We start from the raw sequence: 20,756 nt of genomic DNA, 5'->3' as shown, positions 1-20,756 counted from the left end.
TGAAAATTATGGTACTTATTAGAGCCTGACCGAAATAGATTTAAGATCAATATCAATGAGTAGGAAGAAAAACTAATCTATAGGGGCCTCTACAAATACATTCTTAGGCTGTTTTTAAGTTGATAATTGACCCTTGATATCAGCCACATTATTTGCCCCTCACCTGATGACCATGTTGCAATTGGCACACATTGGTGTCCGAGTGCCAGCAGGGATATGTTCTGCCATCTGTACCAAGCTGTCCTCATCTTTAGGGTGGGGTTGAGGAACAGGTCGGGCTGGAACAGGACCCCTTGGGACACTGGCACTACCGTTACCCTTCATACCAAAAGATGGGGTAATCAAGCCAGTCTGTGGACCTACAGAAGGTGGAAAACACATAAAAGGGTGTGTTTGTTAAGAAAAAAAGAAAAAGTTGAGGGTGCTGCACAGTATCTTAGCTGTTCCTAGGACTGCGTTGTTCTGCACCACGATCTCGGATGAGATCTCAGAATCTGCTGGAGCCACTCTCCCAGTTTGGGGGTCACTGTTCTGACCACTGTTACCATCACCTTCCACATCCCCTCTAGCTTTTCTCAAAGTCCATGATGGTTCTTGTTCTTTCTCCACTTCTTTCTGCTGCCTGAGGTATTCACTAAGCACATAATCATTTGTGGCCATCTTCCTGATTTACTCATATATGTGTCTATATTTGTCTGACTGTGTTTTCTTGCCATGTTTTTAAGTCATTTGACCTCTACCCTCTAAGACTATACACCCAGCAGGTGTCATGGTTGTGCACGCAGCTGGCTGTCTGCTGTTGTCATAGCCATGGATTTACCACATCAATCTTCAGCTACACATTGAATTTTTCAACTTAGAACACATTCCTATGTTGCATGTGACCAAACTCACACACACACACACACACACACACACACACACACACACACACACACACACACACACACACACACACATGCAGACCACCAAGACATATCCTCTGTTAAAACCCAGACACCTGGCTAAACACATAGCCCATTCTTTGATCTACACACTATGGAAAGGGTAGTGTTTTTGTGTGTTAATGGTGAAAGAAAAACTACATATGGAGCTCAGCTTTACCACTGCATGCCTTGTTTGAATGTGTCAGGCCTGGGAAACTTGACTTAAGGGTTTTTTGTTTGTTTTTTTAAATCATCATCTTTATTAAAAAAAAACAAACTTAGCTACAAAGCTAAAACACAAATATGAGATAGCAATCGAGATAGTTTTTTTTTTGGGGGGGGGGGGGGGGGGGGTGTAGGTAAGCAGAGCAGGTGACTGCATTAATGTGTTTTCAAATTTTAACAGTGACAGTATTGTTTTACAAGGCCTGGTTTCTTTCACTACAGCTCAAAATGGGCCAGTGGCCAACTGCTGCTGGGAGTGCTATATGGCTAGCAGTATATTTTCATGATCCTGGGTTGTTGGTAAAGTGACTGCATTTATGATTTTTTTTTTTGTGCAGTTACATCATTGAGAAGTGGAGGAGAGGACTTGCATTGCATTTGAGGCTGAAGCCTGAAGACCAGCTGTGTTCAAGGAGATTAAGGTTTGAACAGACATTCACTCTCAAAATCTACGGGTTAAGTGCTGATGGACTATGGGCATTATACTGCAGCTCTTCGTCTTGTGTTTAAAACTTTTTCAAAACTCCTGGCAGGTCTCTTCAATAAATATTATCTTTCTGACAGACTAGAAGCACTAAACATGTGACTAAGCAAGGCGCCACATTCCCCTTTTCTCCGTCTTAATGGTGTTCCACAGAGCAATAACACGAGAAAAGGAAAAGAAAGTCTGCAGTGACCTATTTCACAACATATGTCACGCTTTAACCATGGAAAATAAGTCTCTTTACCCTTGCTAACTGGCTGTAACAACATTCAACCCAACAGCTGTAAATCAGGTTTCACACTATGCCAAACATTTTTGTGTGTGTGAGGATAAATAACACCTTTTTTAACTGTGGGGATGAAATATGAATTAATCAGAATGCATACTTAAAAAGAAGATTTAGCTCAATTCTTAAACAATTCTTAAATGAAAGTTTATTTTTATATGTCTGTTAAGGGAAGTCTGCATTTGGGGTATGCATGCATTCCCCGTGACTTATGCTAAGAAAACAGCTCATGCTCCTTAGTCTCATTACACTTAGTAGTTAATTCACTGAAAGCAGTCTTACAGAAAGAAACAACTCACACACAGTCACACAGATATACCCTTGTTAGAGTTTGGCAGCATAGTTAATGTACTATTCCAGTGATTTCATGCAGCCTTGGCAAGATGAGCAAAACAGCTATTGCTCCTGAAACCATGTATTATGTATACTACGTATATACTCTTTAATGTATTCACAATTTAAGTCAGTAAACAGGAACCTGCTGTGTCTTGGCCCAAGGCAATAAATCATATTTTTTTAAAAGATGTAAAAATGATTGTAACCAATGATCACTGTGAATGTGACTGAGTGGAAAATCACATGTATATAGTCAAGAACACACAGAGTGTTTACCGTAGGTTGCAGCAGGTCCTTTGATCATAGTCTTAACAACTGCCGACTCATGGCTGGTGACTTCTGGCTCCACGCTCTCCTCACTGTGTAGAAAGACATAACAGAAGCACAACATTAAAATTGCTTTTTGGATTTGTAATCAAATTTACAGCTTGATACTAGAATCTATTGTCTCTGCTAGAGTCCAAACAATATATTGGCTATTTAAAACCATTTATATGGGAGAAACACCCTTCAATCATGAGTGTTGATGTTGCATACTTTGTCCACAAGAGGGCACTCTGCAACTTTCCTATTATTTTTTTTTTTATCTGCATTGTCATATTAGCTTTAAGGAATCAAAAATAACTAAACATAACAAATGCTAGGGAAATTTGTTCATGTTTGTTCATGTGTTGCGTGTCATTATATATATATATATATATATATATATATATATATATATATATAATGACACGCAACACATGAACAAACATGAACAAATTTCATCAATAGGTCTAGGGTGCTGGGGGACTTCCCATGGTGCACTGAGTATTTCTTTTTCCCCTCATCTCTTTTCACTCCCTGTGTTTATACACCACTACTATATTTCATCATTAGTAATTATTAAACTCATTGTGCGCTTTGTGTCTTGTCTCTTTCTGCTTTCTTCTTTCCCCTCACCTCCAACCGGTCACGGTGGATGGCTGTCCCTTCCTGACCCTTGTTCTGCCGGAAGTTTCTTCTGTTAAAAGGGAGTTTTTCCTTCTTATTGTCACCAAGTGTTTGCTCATACGTTATGTGATTGCTGGGGTTTCGTTCTAATGTTTTAGGGTCTTATGAATTGGCGCTATATAAATGAAATTGAATTGAACTGAACTGAATTATCAACTATGTCAAAATATTAACAAATGTCTATTTTCAGTTAGATTACGCAAAACAAAACCTGGTCAAATGTCAGGAAACCTGGGTAAGAGTCAGACGATGGGCAAAGTATGAACCCATTACATTTTAGTGTGGCCGTCTCCTAGTCACTATATTTCCATCCATCTCACTCATCACTCTGAGCAATGGCTCATACAGAAGTAATGGTGGCAGATTCTGTTTACATACTGTATGTGAAGTATAGCATGTGTGTTACTTATTATTGTATTTTCGCTTGCATTTTAATCATATTTCAGAAGAAGATGAAGAATAACAGGTAAAAACACCAATTTTCTCAAGTTCCTCTCAAAATACATTGAGACACACTCCAGACTACCAACCTGTTGACAGAGGAGAGGCGGTATAGTACCAACCAAAACACTGAATGCAACGACAGCCAAAACAGTACAGTATGCAACTTCACTGTGCACTTCCTCCTTGTAAGTCCAGTACATGCAAAATGTTACCCATGTGCCACGTTCATAGCAGAACAGAGTCCAGGCTACAGGCCTGATGACACACAGGAGACAAGTACATAACAGCACTAACATTACAGCACACTTATTCAAGGGTGATGCCAGAGGAATAATCTCAGTGACTAAAGTGACTTAACTGACTACAGTGGAGAAAAATATAGCATAGTGTAATATGAAAAAGTGCTCATTTCACATGAACTGTGGACCGATGTCAAACTACATGCGTTAATTAAGGAGGGGAGAGAAAGTTCTAATCATGTAGTGCAGAGTGTGAATACATTATTTACACTATATTCAGTGTTAATTCTTGTATTATTAAAGGTACAGAAAGGTACATGTTGTAACCGTTGCCTTTCTTCTATAATGGGTTAACAGTAGGTTTAAAGACTTCTCTGCAGTCACAGAAAATCAAACTAAACCAACTAAAACTGAATCTGTATGGATGCACTAGCAGTCGATTCTCATGGTCTCCCAAGAAATACAATTATATTTTACATGCAGTTTAAAGGATAAGTAATTTTAAGAGACTGTAATAAAACTTTATCACATCAAATGAACCCCAACCACTAATTCATGTGATAGAGCAGACAAAATTATGGTCATCAGACAAAAGGTACGTTACAACTCATGACACACGATAGATAAATTAAATTTTTGTGTGAAGCACATCTGCAAGGCAACACCTTCCTCTGTCTTTCTCCTTGATTTAATTTCCATCTAGGAAATATTCGTTTTCTTAATTTAACTTTTTTTAAACTCTCCATTTGAAGCATTCCTTCATGTCATCACACAGATGATGAAAAAAAAACCTATAAAAACAAATTTGAGAACATCAACTTGGAGAAAACTTTTATTGTTTGTGTTTATTTGTTTGTTTTTAATTACGTTAGTTTGACCAGAATTCAAATATTTTTGCAGGTTTGCAGGTTAAAGAGATTTGCCAAAGTTCATCCAATTATCAAGGAGAAAAAGCACAAAATATCTCTGTCCTTTCATTAAATGTGGCCCCAAGGCCTCAAACTTCCCTCTGCAAAATGAATAACCTCTCTATAACATCAAGTGTTTGACAGTGTGTGTGTTTAAGTATGTGTATATTTTTGAGCACCAACTGAGTAACCTGGGTGGGCCAACAATTTCTCTCCAGACATATAACCATAATGCATAGTTGCAGTTGATGCCAACAGTTGGATCGCTGCTGCCTTCCACTTGTGCCTGGCTGTTAGAGGACTCATGGGAGACACATGTTATGGCAACTGCAGTCATAGTTACAATAAGTTGTGCCTGTATGTTTTGGGTGAACAAGAAAGAGAATGAAAGAGAGGAAAGGAGAGAGAGTCACAGTGACAGAAGCTGGAGAGAGAGAAAGTTCTGTGTTGGCTGCACCTGTGTGTTTTATTTAGAGCAATCCAAAACATTAAATTATTCTTACAGAGTAGGGCTTCCCTTGGTTTACCTTTGGACAATTCAAACTTTCTACAAAAACAAATAAAAGTAATAATTATGCCATAATAAAGATAGAAGTTAGATGTCAAAAATGCCACTTGACCTGTCACATTTGCAAGTAACATGCTTTAGCTGCTGTTGTAAAACACAAAGAAAATGTAAACTATGAAAACATGAGCATTAAATGAATATATATGTGACCAAAATGCACCTGTTTCCTAAATGTATCTTAAATATATTGTGTCTCAATCTGAAATGAGAATGATCACACGGGCTTTTATTTTGTCACGGTTCAATTATTATAAGGTTCCAGAAAGCTGCTGTGAGGCTTATCACCAGGTCTTTTATTATGTAAACTGCTTTGTGACTTTTTTGTTGAAAAGTGCTAAATAAATAAATTTGACTTACTTACTGATTCAAACACACACTGACAAATACTAGATACACAATCTGCAGTGCAATGATCAAGACTGTGATGAATGCATCCAGTGGACTGTTGTATTAGCATTGATTCCAGCCAATTAGCCTACAGCCAGCATGGTCCTAATCTAAGTACTCTGTGTAGGAAAGAGACTGCAGGGCTGCAGGCAATATTTTCATTCTCATTATCAGTGTATATCATGTGTCTAATGGAAGGAGCCAAGGCTATTCACACTAACTTCTTGTATCTGCAACCAGAGACAAAACTGAAAGTATCCAGTGGAGACAAATTGCTGACACTGTCAACTAGCTGCACTTTTGTCATTTTTATCAGAGTAGGGAAACAAGTAAACTTGAAACCATCTTGTGATGGGATCACAATAGCAAAGCGCTCTCAAACTGCACATATCTTTGAACAATTAATGTATTGATACACCAGATAAACATACCTCATATGGGTCTTTACAAACACATTACAAATTAAATAGAAATGTAGGAAATGGCCATGAAGTGCACACCTGTTACGTTCCTGTTAGCTGCTTGTGCACACTTGCACGCTGTCGTGTTTACAAAATTTGTCTGCATGCATCCAGATCAACAGACATATTAAAAAAAAACAGTTTTTGCAGTAGTTCCTGCTACAGTAGGTAGCACTACTCTCAAAAAGCATATTTTGCCGTGTTGCCACGGTGACAGTATACGCACACTCTTTCTTTCTGCATGGCAACAGAAAAAAAAGCATCAGCAGGCATCATGCTTATCAAGCGAGAAAAAATAAAAGATCTCTTCCTCATCGTGCTATTAGACTAATAAACTACAATTAAAGACCACAGTGCCATCTATTTAAATTATCTTGGCCAACAAGCTAACAACATTCATTCATATTAGCTGTGGTAATTTGCTAACAACAGGTGACAAATAGAGCAGGAAATAAGATGCTCCCCAGTGCTTCATTCATTAGAACCAGTTACAGTGAAGCTCATTAATATTCTCTACCAATCAGTCCAATTACATGTAACTTTATTGTATTTTGTAAGACTGTGATTAGTTTTATGGTGAGCTCTGCTGTTTGTTTCTGATTCAGCAGTAGGCACTTGGATTGCTGACCATCTGGATATACTTGGCCACATAAAAACCATGTCAACTGTCAGAGATAATTAAAGAGGGCTTGGACTTTTCTTTCTATCATCTGATCTATTTTATATTGTACTCTTTATATATGTTGGTGTATCGCATTTATTTACCCTGTCAGTGGCCTTAATCTGTATCTCTGCTGTTGCTCCTGTGGTTGTCTTATCTGGAGTCTATGTTCTCTAATGTATGCTGCTTAATAATGATACTTCTTGTTTGCTGCTATTACGAGATAATGAAGAAAAATAGAGAATATTTTAAGTGGTTACATATGTAAAGTAACCCCTTGTGTAGTGTAGTGCCAACAAGATCCTGTATTATGCGTTACATAAATGTGTTAGTTTAATTTAAATACTAAACAAATGGTCCAATTACATAGCTGACTGCTGTCCAGGAGATCTCTCCACCATGCAACAGATGGTCTATAATTTAGTGTTGTTATATTTTTTGGATCAAATTTGGTTTTCACATACTATTTCAACCATGTGTTTGTATTCACACTCATGCAGGGACAAAGACATCCATCCATTGCAGACACCCACTCAAGATCTCATGCAAATGCACACACACTGTTCATGCTTCACAATTTTACTATGTACAGTTGTGTCCACCAACCAATGACTGATCTCTGTGAGATGCTGCCAAGCAACAGTGACCACAAAATGTCATAGTTGGTATGAACTGTCACTACACAGACATATGGACCATGTCCCTTTGGCGCAGGCATGGTTTGAATAAACATGGCTTGTTCACTGTTGAAAGCATCCATTGAACCACATGTTCAATAGATGCAAGGGCCTTATTTATGCTGTGAGTTAAAAAATAACTATTTATTATATTGGTAAAATTATTTTACAAAGTGTAATGTAATAACTAATAAAGTGCAATCCATCCAAAAACCATCTTCCATACAGATATGCAACTTTATATGTTTACTTATTTATTTGCTATCCAGCTGTTATTGCAAAGTCTGCTATGTCTACCTTTTGTTCTATGGCAGGTTCAGCTCCCTGACACTATACTTTTTCTTCCTTAAGCATTGCAGTGGAACTAACAGAACAGCTGAGCAGGACATCCAGTAAAGCACTGAGATGCTGCTTTCTCACAAGATGCAGGGAAAGCATAATGGCTCCTGTGACTGATCTATGTGATAGATGATCTTTAGCTTTGACTGGAAACCAGAAACACAGACAGATGATAAACAAAGATTGGCGAAAAGCGGCAAATGAGAGGTTTAAATCATATAAATAAATTGTTGTGCACCTGTATTGAGGTGGAAGCATGGTCAAACTGAATTGCAGCAGCCTTTAGACAGTTAGCAGGACTTATACTATTACTAGACTCAGTATTTTCTGAGTCAGTGCTTCCCTCTGGTGGCATCAAAGGAAAACTGCTAATCCAGAGGGGAAAAAAAAGGTTATATATATATATATATATATATATATATATATATATATATATATATATATATATATATATATATATATATATATATATATATATATATATATATATATATATATATATATATATATATATATATATATATGTATATATACCTTTTTTTTTTAGTGCAGCAACATAGCTGGCAATAGCACTTCCCTCAGAAAAGTGTTGTTTCACTTTTGTTAATATAAAAGTAATGATAGAGGTGACATAATGGCACTTGCTTAGGCCTGAACCATGTCAGATGTTGCATTCAATTCAGTTCAATTCTATGCTATTTATATAGCACCAAATCACAACAAGGCACATTATATTGAAAGGTAAAGACCATACAATAATTACAGAGAAAACCTGACAATCAAAATGACCATCTCTGAGCAAGCACTTGGTGACAGTGGGAAGGAAAAACTCCCTATTAACAGGAAGAAACCATCAGCAGAACCAGGCTGAGGGATGAGCAATCATCTGCCATGACTGGTGGGTCTGAAAAGAGGAAACAGGACAAAAGGCATGTTGTGGAAGAGAGCCAGAGATTAATAATAACTGATGATTAAATGCAGAGTGGGGTATAAACAGAGTAAAAAGAGGTGAATGAAAAAGTGCATCATGGGAACCCCCTAGCACCCTAGGTCTATAGCAGCATAACTAAGGGATGGTTCAAGATCACCTGATCCAGCCCTAACTATAAGCTTGATCAAAAAGGTGACTTTTAAGCTTAATCTTAAAAATAGAGAGGGTGTCTGTCTCCTGAATCCAAGCTGGAAGCTGGTTCCACAGAAGAGGGGCCTGAAAGCTGAAGGCTCTGCCTCCCATTCTACTCTTAAGTATCCTAGGAACCACAAGTAAGCCAGCAGCCTGAGAGCGAAGTGCTCTGTTGGGGTGATATGGTACTATGAGGTCTTGGGGCCTGATTATTCAAGACCTTGTACGTGAGAAGAAGGATTTTAAATTAAATTCTGGATTTAACAGGGAGCCAATGAAAGGAAGCCAGTATAGGAGAAATATGCTCTTTCTTTCTAGTTCCTGTCAGCACTCTAGCTGCAGCATTTTGGATCAAGTGAAGGCTTTTCAGAAAGCTTTTAGGACAGTGTGATAGTAATGAATTACAACAGTCCAGCCTAGAAATAATAAATGCATGAATTTGCTTCTCAGCATCACTCTGAGACAGGATGTTTCTAATTTTAGAGATATTGCACAAATGCAAAAAAAAAGAAAGCAGTTCTACAGGATTTAGTATGATTGGTCACTCCTAAAGTTTTTGCAATCTCTATGATGCAGTATGTTTGTTTGTTCTGTTTTTTTTTTCTTTTTTTGGGGGGGGGGGGGGGGGGGGGGGTCTAATAATGCATTCCTCATTTGCACTTACATCTCCATGGGCCTCATTTTTTAAATTACAATGAAAAGCTATAAAATACAAATTCAACATTTTGAATCAACTTCAGATATTATCTTTGCATGTCAACAGAACTTAAATACAGCAATTTTAATGCATGCAGGTTGTATGTTGTAGATAATATACTCTTCTCAAGATTTGGGTTGTTTGAGAGGCTGTCAGGATAGCTTTCTTCTCTAACTCATGCTAAATGGTATATGATATAGCACCTGCAGCTTTGGCTGGTCACTATGAGAAGATTCAGGCATGCTCTTGGATCATTCACACCATTGATTTTTGTAAGTGAAGCTCCTCCCTGGCCAGAAGACTGGTGTAGTAAACTTGTCACTGGCAAATAACAGAAAATAATAATGTATTTGGAGTCACAGTGTTGAGTTTTGGTGTTCTCTAAGTTAAATGGAATCAAGTGAAGTCCAAAAAAAAAAACCATAAAACGTAGTAATGTTATCCCTTTATGTTATTGTTTGGTGTGTGTGTGTGTGTGTGTGTGTGTGTGTGTGTGTGTGTGTGTGTGTGTGTGTGTGTGTGTGTGTGTATGCATTTTTTTTTTTAACATTTTGTGTCTTTAAAAGTGAATACAGTTTCACTATTGAAAGTAAAAAGTTGAAAAAAGTGTCAGGATTAGGTGATGGCTTATACCTCTCCATTATAGAGTCAATAAGAGCCAGAAGAGGAAAGAGTGACAGGATCAAGACTGGAACAAAGAAAGAGACACCAGAAACAGAGAAACAAGAAAAACTCAATGAATTTATTAGCCCATTAGCTATGCTGTAGACCTTTCAAACTTAAAAACAACCTTCAACCACAAAAAATAAATTTCAGTTAATAAACTCCAGCTTTTTTCAAAATGCTGCTTTTCTACAAAGGAAAAAAAAAGCTGTGATTACATTCAGAACAACTTGCACTAAGTAAACATAGGGGTGAAATATATGATAAGGCACTGGAGGAATATGTCACATACAAAGGGCCTCAAAACAGTATTTATACAGTCACTGTGTACACCATCATTCCTAACCTGCTTCTTAATTGCTCATACCTTAAAGCAAACAAATGTCTCAAACCAGACTGGACTGTTTATTTTATACCAGCAGCAGAGCATTTACAGTTAGCTCTATAATTTGTTGGCCAAAGACAGCTTTCCTTGTTTTGTATCTATACACCAGCACCAGCAAATCTATGAAGATGTGACTGAAGTGCAGACTTTCAGCTTTAATTCAAGGGGTTTTACAAAAATACATCGCATTAACTGTTTAGGAATTAAGAATACATAGGTCCCTATTTTCAGAGGCTCCAAATTAATTGGACAAACTAACACAATTTGTTTTTAATAACTGGATGGAAAAATTCAGAACCCATGAACAACAGCAAATGCGGTGCTTCCTCCCTTGAAATGCTCTGGCCGGCCTTTAGCCACCTTCAGTTGCTACTTGTTTATGTCTTCAGTTTTGTATTTGATAACTGAAAAGCTCCTCTACTAGGTTGAGATCAGGTGACTCACTTGGCCATTGAAGAATATCTCATTTCCTTGAGAAACTCTTGCTGTTACAGAATGCTTTGGGTCATTATCCATTTGTACTGTGAAGCGCTGTCTGATCGGTTTTGCAGCATTTGTCTGAATCTGAGCAGAGAGAATAGCCCTGTACACTTTAGAATTCATCCTGCTATTTCTATCTGCAGTCACATCATCAATAAAGACTAGTGATCAAGTTCCACTGGCACCCATACACGTCCACGCCATAATATTGCCGCCACCATATTTGACAGATAAAGTGGTATGCTGTGGATCACATTTCTCTCCTTCGCCATACGTTTCTCTTCACATCAAGTTAATCTTGGTTTCATCTTTCTAAAAAATTTATTTTCAAAACTGCTCTTTTAGATGGGTTTTTGGTTGTTTGTGTTTTTGCAAAGTTGGATCTGGCCATCTTGTTCTTGAACAACCAATGGTTTGCACCTTGTTGTAAACTCTATGTCTACCTTTTGTTCTATGGCAGGTTTCCATTCATGAAGGTGTCTCTTGATTGTAGACTTTCACAATGATACTTCTACCTCTTTGCGAGAGTTCTTGACTTGATTAGATGCTGTGAAGTTGTATAATAATGCCTTCCCTCACTTCTACTTACGTCCCTTTGGGCCTCATTTTTAAAATTGTAATGAAAAGTTATAAAATACAAATTCAAAACTTAGAATCAACTTCAGATATTATCTCTGCTTCATTTGTCACAAAATAACAAGGCAACAGGCCTCACCTGGCCATCAAACTGCTTGTCAACCAATTTTCCAATTACTTTTGAGTCACTGAACATGGGGGACTATTTATAAAAAAAAAAAAAAAAGTCTGTAAAGGCAAAACTACAAAAACTGCATCTTTGTCCAACAAATTATGGATCTGACTATAAGTTATTGGTTTATACTGTACATACATGCACCACGAGTTGAAATTTCTTTTTTCCTCTTCTGTTTATGAAATAGTTCAGCGGATACAACAGATGTAAACAAACTATTGAATCTTAACGAAGTGCCTTCCGTAACATACAATTGTGCAAAAGTCCAGTTAATAAAAAGTGACATACTTAATGCAGTGCATACACACTCATCTAGGCCATAACCATATTTGCTATTTCAGTGCTCTCGGAAAGAGTCTCCCTCATCAAGACTGCACATCTTCCAATATATGCCACATGTTAAACAGTAACAATATGAATGACAAGTACAGTGCATCTGAGAATAAGTTTTTGTATTTATGCATATGAATGTTGTGTGTAATATCTTTATTTTTGCTGTATTTTATGTCTTAAAATGAATGTAAACTAAAAGATTAATAAAGATTGTCTTGACAGTTTTCAATAGGCAAAGTCAGGATGCTTTCCTTGTCTCATTAACATGGGTTCAGATCCTCTGTGTTTTTATCACAGCTAGCAGGGTGAGGATTGACAGCTGTATATTGACTGAATATACTGAGATTGTTTATATAGACTGCACAGAATTTGCACAGATTGAAAGCTCTGGATTTCTTATCTTTCACCTCTGCAGTGCTGGAAGATGATGCCACACATAGACTCAATCTAAATTATATATACTGCACCAGAGTTCCAGGTGTGCACAGGAAGCATCGTACAAGAGCACTTTATACACACGTGTCTAAATTGATGTAAATTTGGACACATACTGATAAGTCTATACCTACAGGGATGGAATCAGTGGAGTGGGCTAAGCACATAAGCAACATGTAATGAAAGGTCTAAAACAGTCCAGCGCATTGCAAACCATAAAGGACAAGCCCACACACACACTCACACACACACAGAAGCTCCAATAGCTCATATCCGTACTCTCACTCCAGTATTATTTCCTTTACTTATTTTACTCTCATTGATCCACAAGCTTTATCTCTTCAACCTCTTACTGATACATTTGTACACATACACAATGAGACAGCCAATCACACTCACAGGCACACTGACACACACACAAAGTCTACTGGACATTCAGGGTGCGAGCAGACACTCCGTGGTGCCAGTCTCTCAGCTCGTTGTACTTGGGGCCAATCACCAACCGAGTGGTCTTGTTCACTCTGCCATCCAGCACAAGTAAGAGGAGGGAAAAAGAAGAGAAAAGGGAAATCAGAAAAGACATAAAAGAATGATTTAGGAAGAGTAGAAAAGTGCAATAAAATGCACTATAAGCCATGCCACTGAAAACACCCAATGATGAAGCTTAGAGCTTAGATGTAGTGGAGATGGACAGACCAAAACCAGCGCAGAGAAAATTAACTCATGTGAAGTATGCATCTTCATCATGTCCAAATGCACATGAATCATGGGCATTATTATGAACTAAATTAATCAAACCACACACCTACACTCACATTCAGGAGAATTATCTGTATGTTAACGTGAGTGATTTCAGACACACAATGATAAACTCCACAAACTATGAAGACCAATGAACAACCAATGGATAACCACAGACGAGAATAAGACCACAGTGCAGTCATGGTTGATCAGTCAAATAGACAAACACAGGTTATACAACATGCAGCACAGCAAACCTGTCAGATCCACAAACAACCATGACTAACACAAAAACCCACTCCTATACACCTTGGGCAGAAAAGCACTCTTAACTACTGACATGCTCCAAAACAACCTTGAGTAGTATTAGAGGAGATTGCAATGAGAATTGCTTTCTGAGTTTTTAGAGCTATTCAGAATTGTAGAGTGCAGCATTCAGAGGTCTGGCTTTTGACTTAATGAATAAAATGTGATCCTTCCTCTGCTGTCTAGACAGGAAGAACCCACACAAGATCAGTGTGATTGCCAGAATTGTGCCACAAAGATATAGAGTAAGAATCTCTGTTTGCTCCATAAATGTAACTTTTATGTTAGCAACATCCAGCTAACTCCACATAATCAACGACAAAAACAAGAGCAAATAAGATTTAAGCATTTTCATTGCCATGCACTTACTTTGTCTTCTTGGCTGCATCAGCTTCTTCTTTTTGAACTGTAAGGGAAATTTGATTTAGATATAAAATTATACAAAGCATTAAAATTCTTAAGTTTGGCCTACTGTTTATATTCACTAATATTGCAGTACATGTACTGTATTGTAGTCAGTAACATACGATTTTCAGTGCCAGTGATCTGAGCCAGAATCCTGAAAGATCTGGACTGGGTGGTGCCAGTACGTGGGCGCCAGTCCTCTGTGTCCTCCATTATGCGCTTTCTGCTGGCATCAGCGTGAGTGGGCACATGGTAAAAATGGATGTCTGTATCCACAACATGTTTCCTAGGAACTCTGAGGTAGGACAAAAAAGAAAAGGACGAGTTGCATCAGAAGATATACCTCCCATTTAATCAAAGTAACAGAGGCGGCGACTAATAGCGGCGAGCTGAATACTACAGCGTGTTATGATACAAAAGCATGTTTAATTTTTTTTTTTAATAATTTTTTTTTTAGGAAGTTACCTTCAATTGATGGCTTTAAATTAATATACAGTACATATAATGACATTATTATACAAAATAATGAAGTTACTGGAATTCGGGTAAACTGTTAGATAATTAGACATATATGAAATGAAAGTGTGGCACACTGTAAATTTGTCAATGGGTGATTAGACAAGGGCGAAGACACCACAGTTTGTTAAATTTATTTGGTGGGCAAGTGTAAACCAATCAAATACCTTGGTGGCAGGGGTTTTCTTGTAAACAAATGACAGTGGAAAACAGGGCAGAATTAAATTAAAATAAAGAAAATAAATGTACATTCATATGAAAGAGTTGTGCTCGTAATAGTCATAATGAATGTAACTGTGAAAAGACTTACTTCAAAATACTTTGAGGTCCACTATAGTGGAAGTAACGGAAGAAGACAGAGACAGAAATGTGAAACATTTATTTGCTTGTGAGGAAATCTTTTATGGAAATCTTAGTGATTGGGGTGGGAAATTAAAAATATATTGACTCATGAACCACAACTACCAGTGCATGCACAACACAACATAACAAGCAGCATGAGAAATTAATCAAAATAGGCCAGGTCTCTTTTCAACCACATGGTGGTGTCACTGAACTGTATAAAAAAAACAGTACAGCGACACTTCATTTAAAACAGCTTGGAAAGTGATGTTCGTATTAGCATCATAGTGAGAAATATGCACATTTGCTTTGATAAATATGAAGAATAATTAAAAATCTCATGCATTATTTGTGTTTTTTACATGTCTACATGAACAGTATATGCAAGCGCAACCACAATATTCCTTGGCAACAGGGCGTTGATAGGCTTGTTACTAATTGGCTGTCAATGAATCAACTCTTAGGGCAGACACACGCACGCACGCGCACACACACACACACACACACACACACACACACACACACAGCACAGTGAAGTTTTTTTTTGTTTCAGGCACTGCTGTCAATAAATCAATCATCCATAAATTCACTTCCACAAACAAACTCACCTAGCACATTCAATAGAGACATATTTATGAGTGTCTCTCAACACATTCTGGTTACATCAGCAGTTATGTGGGTGTGGCAGTGTTGACAGCTCTGTGTGAGCCTGGTCACACACTTACAGTACTGGAAGCATTTCACATTATACTCCCTGTGTGTGAGTGTGTGTGGCCATATTCATGTGTATGCCACTCTGTCAAAATCACTATTTGAGATTGCTACTTGTAGGGAAAATACACTGTTGCCCCAGGAAATTGTACCAAAGGGGGACTGATTTTAATTAGCTGAAGCATGCAGACTACAGCGCTGCAGTTCTTGATTAATGTAAACATGAAATTAGGCAAATTGAACAATAAACCATTAGTAATCTTGTTAAATTATGATAAAAAATATGCCTCACTAGCTACAAATGGCTATATAAGAAAACCCATATGTATACCTCCACCCCAAAAATAAAATAAAATAAATCAATAAAATGAACAACAAAACTGCTCCATTTTCACAAAGTTGTGACAGTATGTAAAATGTAAATTAACAGAATGCAACAATTTTTAAATAACTGGGCTACAGATGCTGCATTCATGCATCTTTCTAAGAGAAAACCTCGCTTATTTCTGCATGACAATGCAGACCACACTGTTTATGTACTGCAGCAGCATGGTTCAGTACTAAAGGAAGGAAGGTGCTAACCTGGCCTGACTGCAGTCTAACCCTGTCACCTACTCAACATAATAAAAAAAAAACAACAAAAAAAAACAGTGAAGGCCCTAAAATGTCCTACGGTCTATCAGGCAAGAATGTGAAAGCTGATCTCCTCAGTTACCAAATGTTTAGAGTGTTGTGAAGAGAAGAGGTGCTGCCTCACAGCAGTAAACATGCCCCCCCCCCCCCCCCCCCCCCCCCCATTTTTATTTATTTTTTTCTTCCAGAAACAATAACTTTTCTTATTTTTAACATTTGATATGTTGTCTTTTTACTATGGGTTTAATTATATGTAAATAATTGCATTCTTTTTTTCATTACCTCTCACACATTGTCCAGATGTTTTTTGAAAGTAAGGTTGCAGGTAAGTAAATGCATGCACAGAGAAATTGTCAGATAACAAGTAAAAGTGGCCAGTTAAACACTTGACATGCTTCAGAGACTAACTTTGTCACTTGATGCTGTGCTGCAGTCTGGAAAGCAGAAAAAACGAGGATTGAAAGGAAGAGAGATTGACAGAGGCATACACATATATATTCTTACATTCTTAATATACACTGAAAGATAGCATTCATAACTCCCCTCTGAAACAAACCACACAAGTCATTTACAACATGCAAACATGCAAGATGCAAGAGTGGACACATGCTGTCATGTAGTGCCAGGCTGCATGTATATCAGCACAGAACAAAATAAATAGAATAAATACACCTGCTACTATGCATGCAGGGAAATCAAGATCAAATATTAGTTTGACCCACACAATGGCCATTACCATTTCTATATGTACCAATTTCTATACATTGATCATCTGTGAAAGTGAATCTTTAATATGCACTGTGAATGATTAACATGGCTACAATAATAAGTGAAGAGTATGTTAGTGAAAACAGGAGCAAAGAGTAACTGAAGTAAAAAAAAAAAAATACTGGTATTTTTTTTTAGCTAGTCATAAAATCATACAAATACTAAAGAAATAGCAATTTCAAGCTTTAATCAAGTAGTTTAATTACCTGATGTGTTATTAAATGTCATCTATGATACTTGAGATAGGCTGTGTACCTGACTAAAATGTATCACTAGTATCTGTGTGGACGTGCGCATGACTGCATGGTGTAAGATTATAGTGTGCAGATCATTAATGTCTGCTGAGTTTTGCAGAAAGAGAAACCACTGACTAGTTGCAAAAGTGCTCAGAGAGAGAATGTAATTGGAATGAATGGAGAAATTATGAGTCAGAGAAGGAGGGGTCCCTTTGGCATCTCGTCTTTTTAAAACTACTGAGCGAAAAAAATTAACAAGTGAACTCAAATTTGCCAATCTACGCATGAGCACATGTTTAAACTGACATGATTCCAGACAGAACACGTTACTGACTAATTTATTTGAAACAAGAGCAAAGAGAATGCCAGACTACTAAAGTTACCAATGGAAGATATATACACAGCTTACTCATAGCATCATAGCATAGTTATAGTCACTATGCCTCTAGAGAGAGGTTGAAAGATGGGTTGAGACAGAAAAAGAGAAGAGTAGATGGTGGCACATGTATACAAAGACAGTTCCTTGCAGCTAGGATGATAAGGGGAAATAAATATGATATAAAAGGGAAACTGAATGAAATAGATGAATGATAAAGACAGAGAACATGAATGAATTAGATGAGAATAGTTACTGACTCAGTAATCTTTCTCTTCATCCTCCTGCCACACAAAAATGGTCCACAGTGAAGAGGTTCCCCTTAATGATTCATGATAAAATAAAGGCAAACCTATGAGCACCATGTGTTCACGACCACAAGTAAATAGGGGCGAGAGTTTTAAACTATAAAGTTAACTATACTCTTGTTAGCAGGTCCTGGAGAAACACCACTGTACAAATGGTACAGGTTACTGCATAAATTGGTATTTCAACTGATGTTTGAATGAAGAGTCTGAACCTGTGAATCATCCAACAGGCACAGTAGTAAAAATGTGCAATAATGTCCATAAGGAGAACATAGAAAGTGTCTCATCTTCCATTGACAAAACTGAGGAATGTGAAAGAGCCAAGAACGGGTTAATTCATTTGAATCAGTTTACAAGGCCACCACTCACCCATTAAACTGCAGTGGTAAGGCTCCACCCTGACTCTCCAATAGGCCCCGCCTCTGTCCCATGGCCACCTCACACGCATTCTCAGTGGAGTACAGGTTGATTGGTGTGTTATACACCGATGGCTGAGGTGGAACGAGGACAGGGGGGGAGGAGGAGGCAGAGGATGGATAAGAGACAGGAGGTGGTGAAAGAGAAGGAGGGCGGGGACTAGTATGGGAGGATGCAGGTGTAAAGGCAGAGGATGAGGAGGGGATGGAAGTGGAAAAAGGGAACTGTAAAGGAGGGTGTTCGCTCTCCGAGTTGCAGCCCCCATATGGTCTGGGGGCCTTGTTGTTGGGGACAGCAGATTGGCTTGATGAATGATCGTGAGGATGGGGTAGAAGAGGAGGATGGGTAATGGCTACTGGTTTTATGATGTCTGATCTGTTGCCCTACCAATATGAGAGAAAAGCATGCAAATACAAAGATAAATCACATCAAAGCACACATTACACTGATGTCTCCCAGGTTACGTATGCATGTCCATAAATTTGTCCGGTATAAGTTGTTCAGTTAACCCAGTTTTAAAATAACTTCAAATGTAATCTCTAAATTTTCAAAAACTAGGGAAACATCAGCATGCCTGACTGTAATTCATAATAAACATAACAAATAAATCAAGACAAAAGTGGTGGTCATGCAACAAAACATATGTATGGTATTGCTTCAGAAGGTTGTAACTGCTGAAAAGAAGTCACTCACTGTAGAACAAGGCACCCCAGGTGAATTATGATTTTTGCATACTTTAATCGATTCATTTTTCTTTTCTTTTTTTCATTCCTTTTTTTATGGAAAAAAAAAGAATGTTGGCTACAAATTTTACTATTCGCATGACTACATAGACATATACATAACTAGATAGCTGATCAGTGAAGCCAGAATCAAAATGTTCACCTGCTATGCCTTGTTTTAACTAATCACCAATTAGTTTGTGCACTTTGAACTGAGGAGTTTATAGTTTTAACAGTACCTTTGGTGCAACAGGAGGCGGTTTAGGAACACTGGGGGCCCTGAAAGGAAGACAGAAAAAAGGGGAAGGAAAACTTTATGAGTTATGATGGCACACCACTTTTTCTCTTCTTTTTTCATTTCAGTATTTCTTTTCAAACACTGTGACATTTAGCCAACACCATGTGGGTAAAATTACACCAGCTCTTCCACACTGTTTTCTAATATTTATAGAGCCATTTAAAGTGCAAATACCATACTGTCATTTTTTTTTTTTTTTTTTTTTTTAGATCTTGCTGAGGTTTAGAGAAAAAAAAAAGTTGTTACAGTGAATTACGACTAAACCTTTGGGTACTGAGCATAGAAACCAGCATCAAGAACAGAGAGATTTCTGTCATCATCTGTGAAAGAATCCAAAAGAGGCCTGGTGTGTGTCTATGTGTGAAACAAAGAAATTCTAGTTACTGGAGCTGAAACTTGTGGTTTCTTTCAATCCTTCTGAGCTTTTGAAGGCAGCTGTTTTTAGTTCATAAAGGCCTGCATTAATCTGATACAGTTGGTGTTTGATACTCTTGATGCCTCTTTAAGCACTGATCTTCCCTAAAGGTCATCTGAGGAACATGTCTGGAACTCCCTACACCCTTAACTTTGGCCAGAAGTAATCCTGGCTTAGCACTTCATAGCAATATTCATTTTGCTGAGATCCTTTTTCATGTGTTGACAATATTCTTTGCTGACTTGTGTGGTTTAAAATGACATTCATCCAACAGTACTTTATTTATGCAAAAAAAATGAACCAAATCAGCAGCAATAAAGACTCGATATGCACTGACCGAATAAGAGAATTTCTACAATACCACCAGCAAACAGGTACACACCTGGAAGAAAGGACAAATGCTGTAGCAAATGGTTGTTCAGTGCTACACAGCTTGATTGAGGATGACATAAAGGGAGAAAAAATATTTAAGTTAACATAAATTAAAGGTTAAGTAAACTGCACAGTAACTGAAGACATGTAAATGTCAGCAGCCTTGCATTCCTTTCAGAGCAACCCTTCTTGAAACTTCCTCGGGGAGGTTCGTGTCCTTCATCTCTGTAAATCTGAACCGACACCCTTGTAGTAGCTAGAATCACATCAGTCTCCAGATACAGAGACACGCTTGGCCTTTTCTCTTTGCCTCTTGCTCCCCACTAGTTCTGGTTCGGCAGAACTGAGATAATCACAAATCACATTTTGGAGCCAGAACAGTTCTGGGCAAA

At 37.7% G+C, this 20,756-nt stretch overlaps 1 protein-coding gene across 3 annotated transcripts in view; it reads right to left on the bottom strand.

The window, feature by feature from the left end:
* Positions 1–20,756, bottom strand: part of pdlim5a (PDZ and LIM domain 5a) — a 76,872-nt gene that overhangs the window by 6,749 nt on the left and 49,367 nt on the right. The window contains exons 4-11 of one of the 3 annotated variants that reach the window (XM_030737157.1): positions 19,519–19,558; positions 16,861–16,886; positions 15,077–15,097; positions 14,934–14,951; positions 14,373–14,545; positions 14,215–14,251; positions 2,534–2,616; positions 164–359 (exon numbers count right to left, since the gene is read on the bottom strand). In XM_030737157.1, the coding sequence (XP_030593017.1) occupies positions 164–359; positions 2,534–2,616; positions 14,215–14,251; positions 14,373–14,545; positions 14,934–14,951; positions 15,077–15,097; positions 16,861–16,886; positions 19,519–19,558 (594 nt within the window). Of the gene's footprint in view, positions 1–163; positions 360–2,533; positions 2,617–14,214; positions 14,252–14,372; positions 14,546–14,933; positions 14,952–15,076; positions 15,098–16,860; positions 16,887–18,509; positions 18,941–19,518; positions 19,559–20,756 lie in introns of all 3 variants that reach the window. The other 2 variants (XM_030737158.1, XM_030737156.1) reach the window with 2 other exon arrangements.

The sequence above is a fragment of the Archocentrus centrarchus genome, chromosome 9 (assembly GCF_007364275.1).
Source record: "Archocentrus centrarchus isolate MPI-CPG fArcCen1 chromosome 9, fArcCen1, whole genome shotgun sequence".
In the NCBI taxonomy this organism is placed as follows: domain Eukaryota; kingdom Metazoa; phylum Chordata; class Actinopteri; order Cichliformes; family Cichlidae; genus Archocentrus; species Archocentrus centrarchus.
This window is presented reverse-complemented; position numbering and strand designations above follow the sequence as displayed.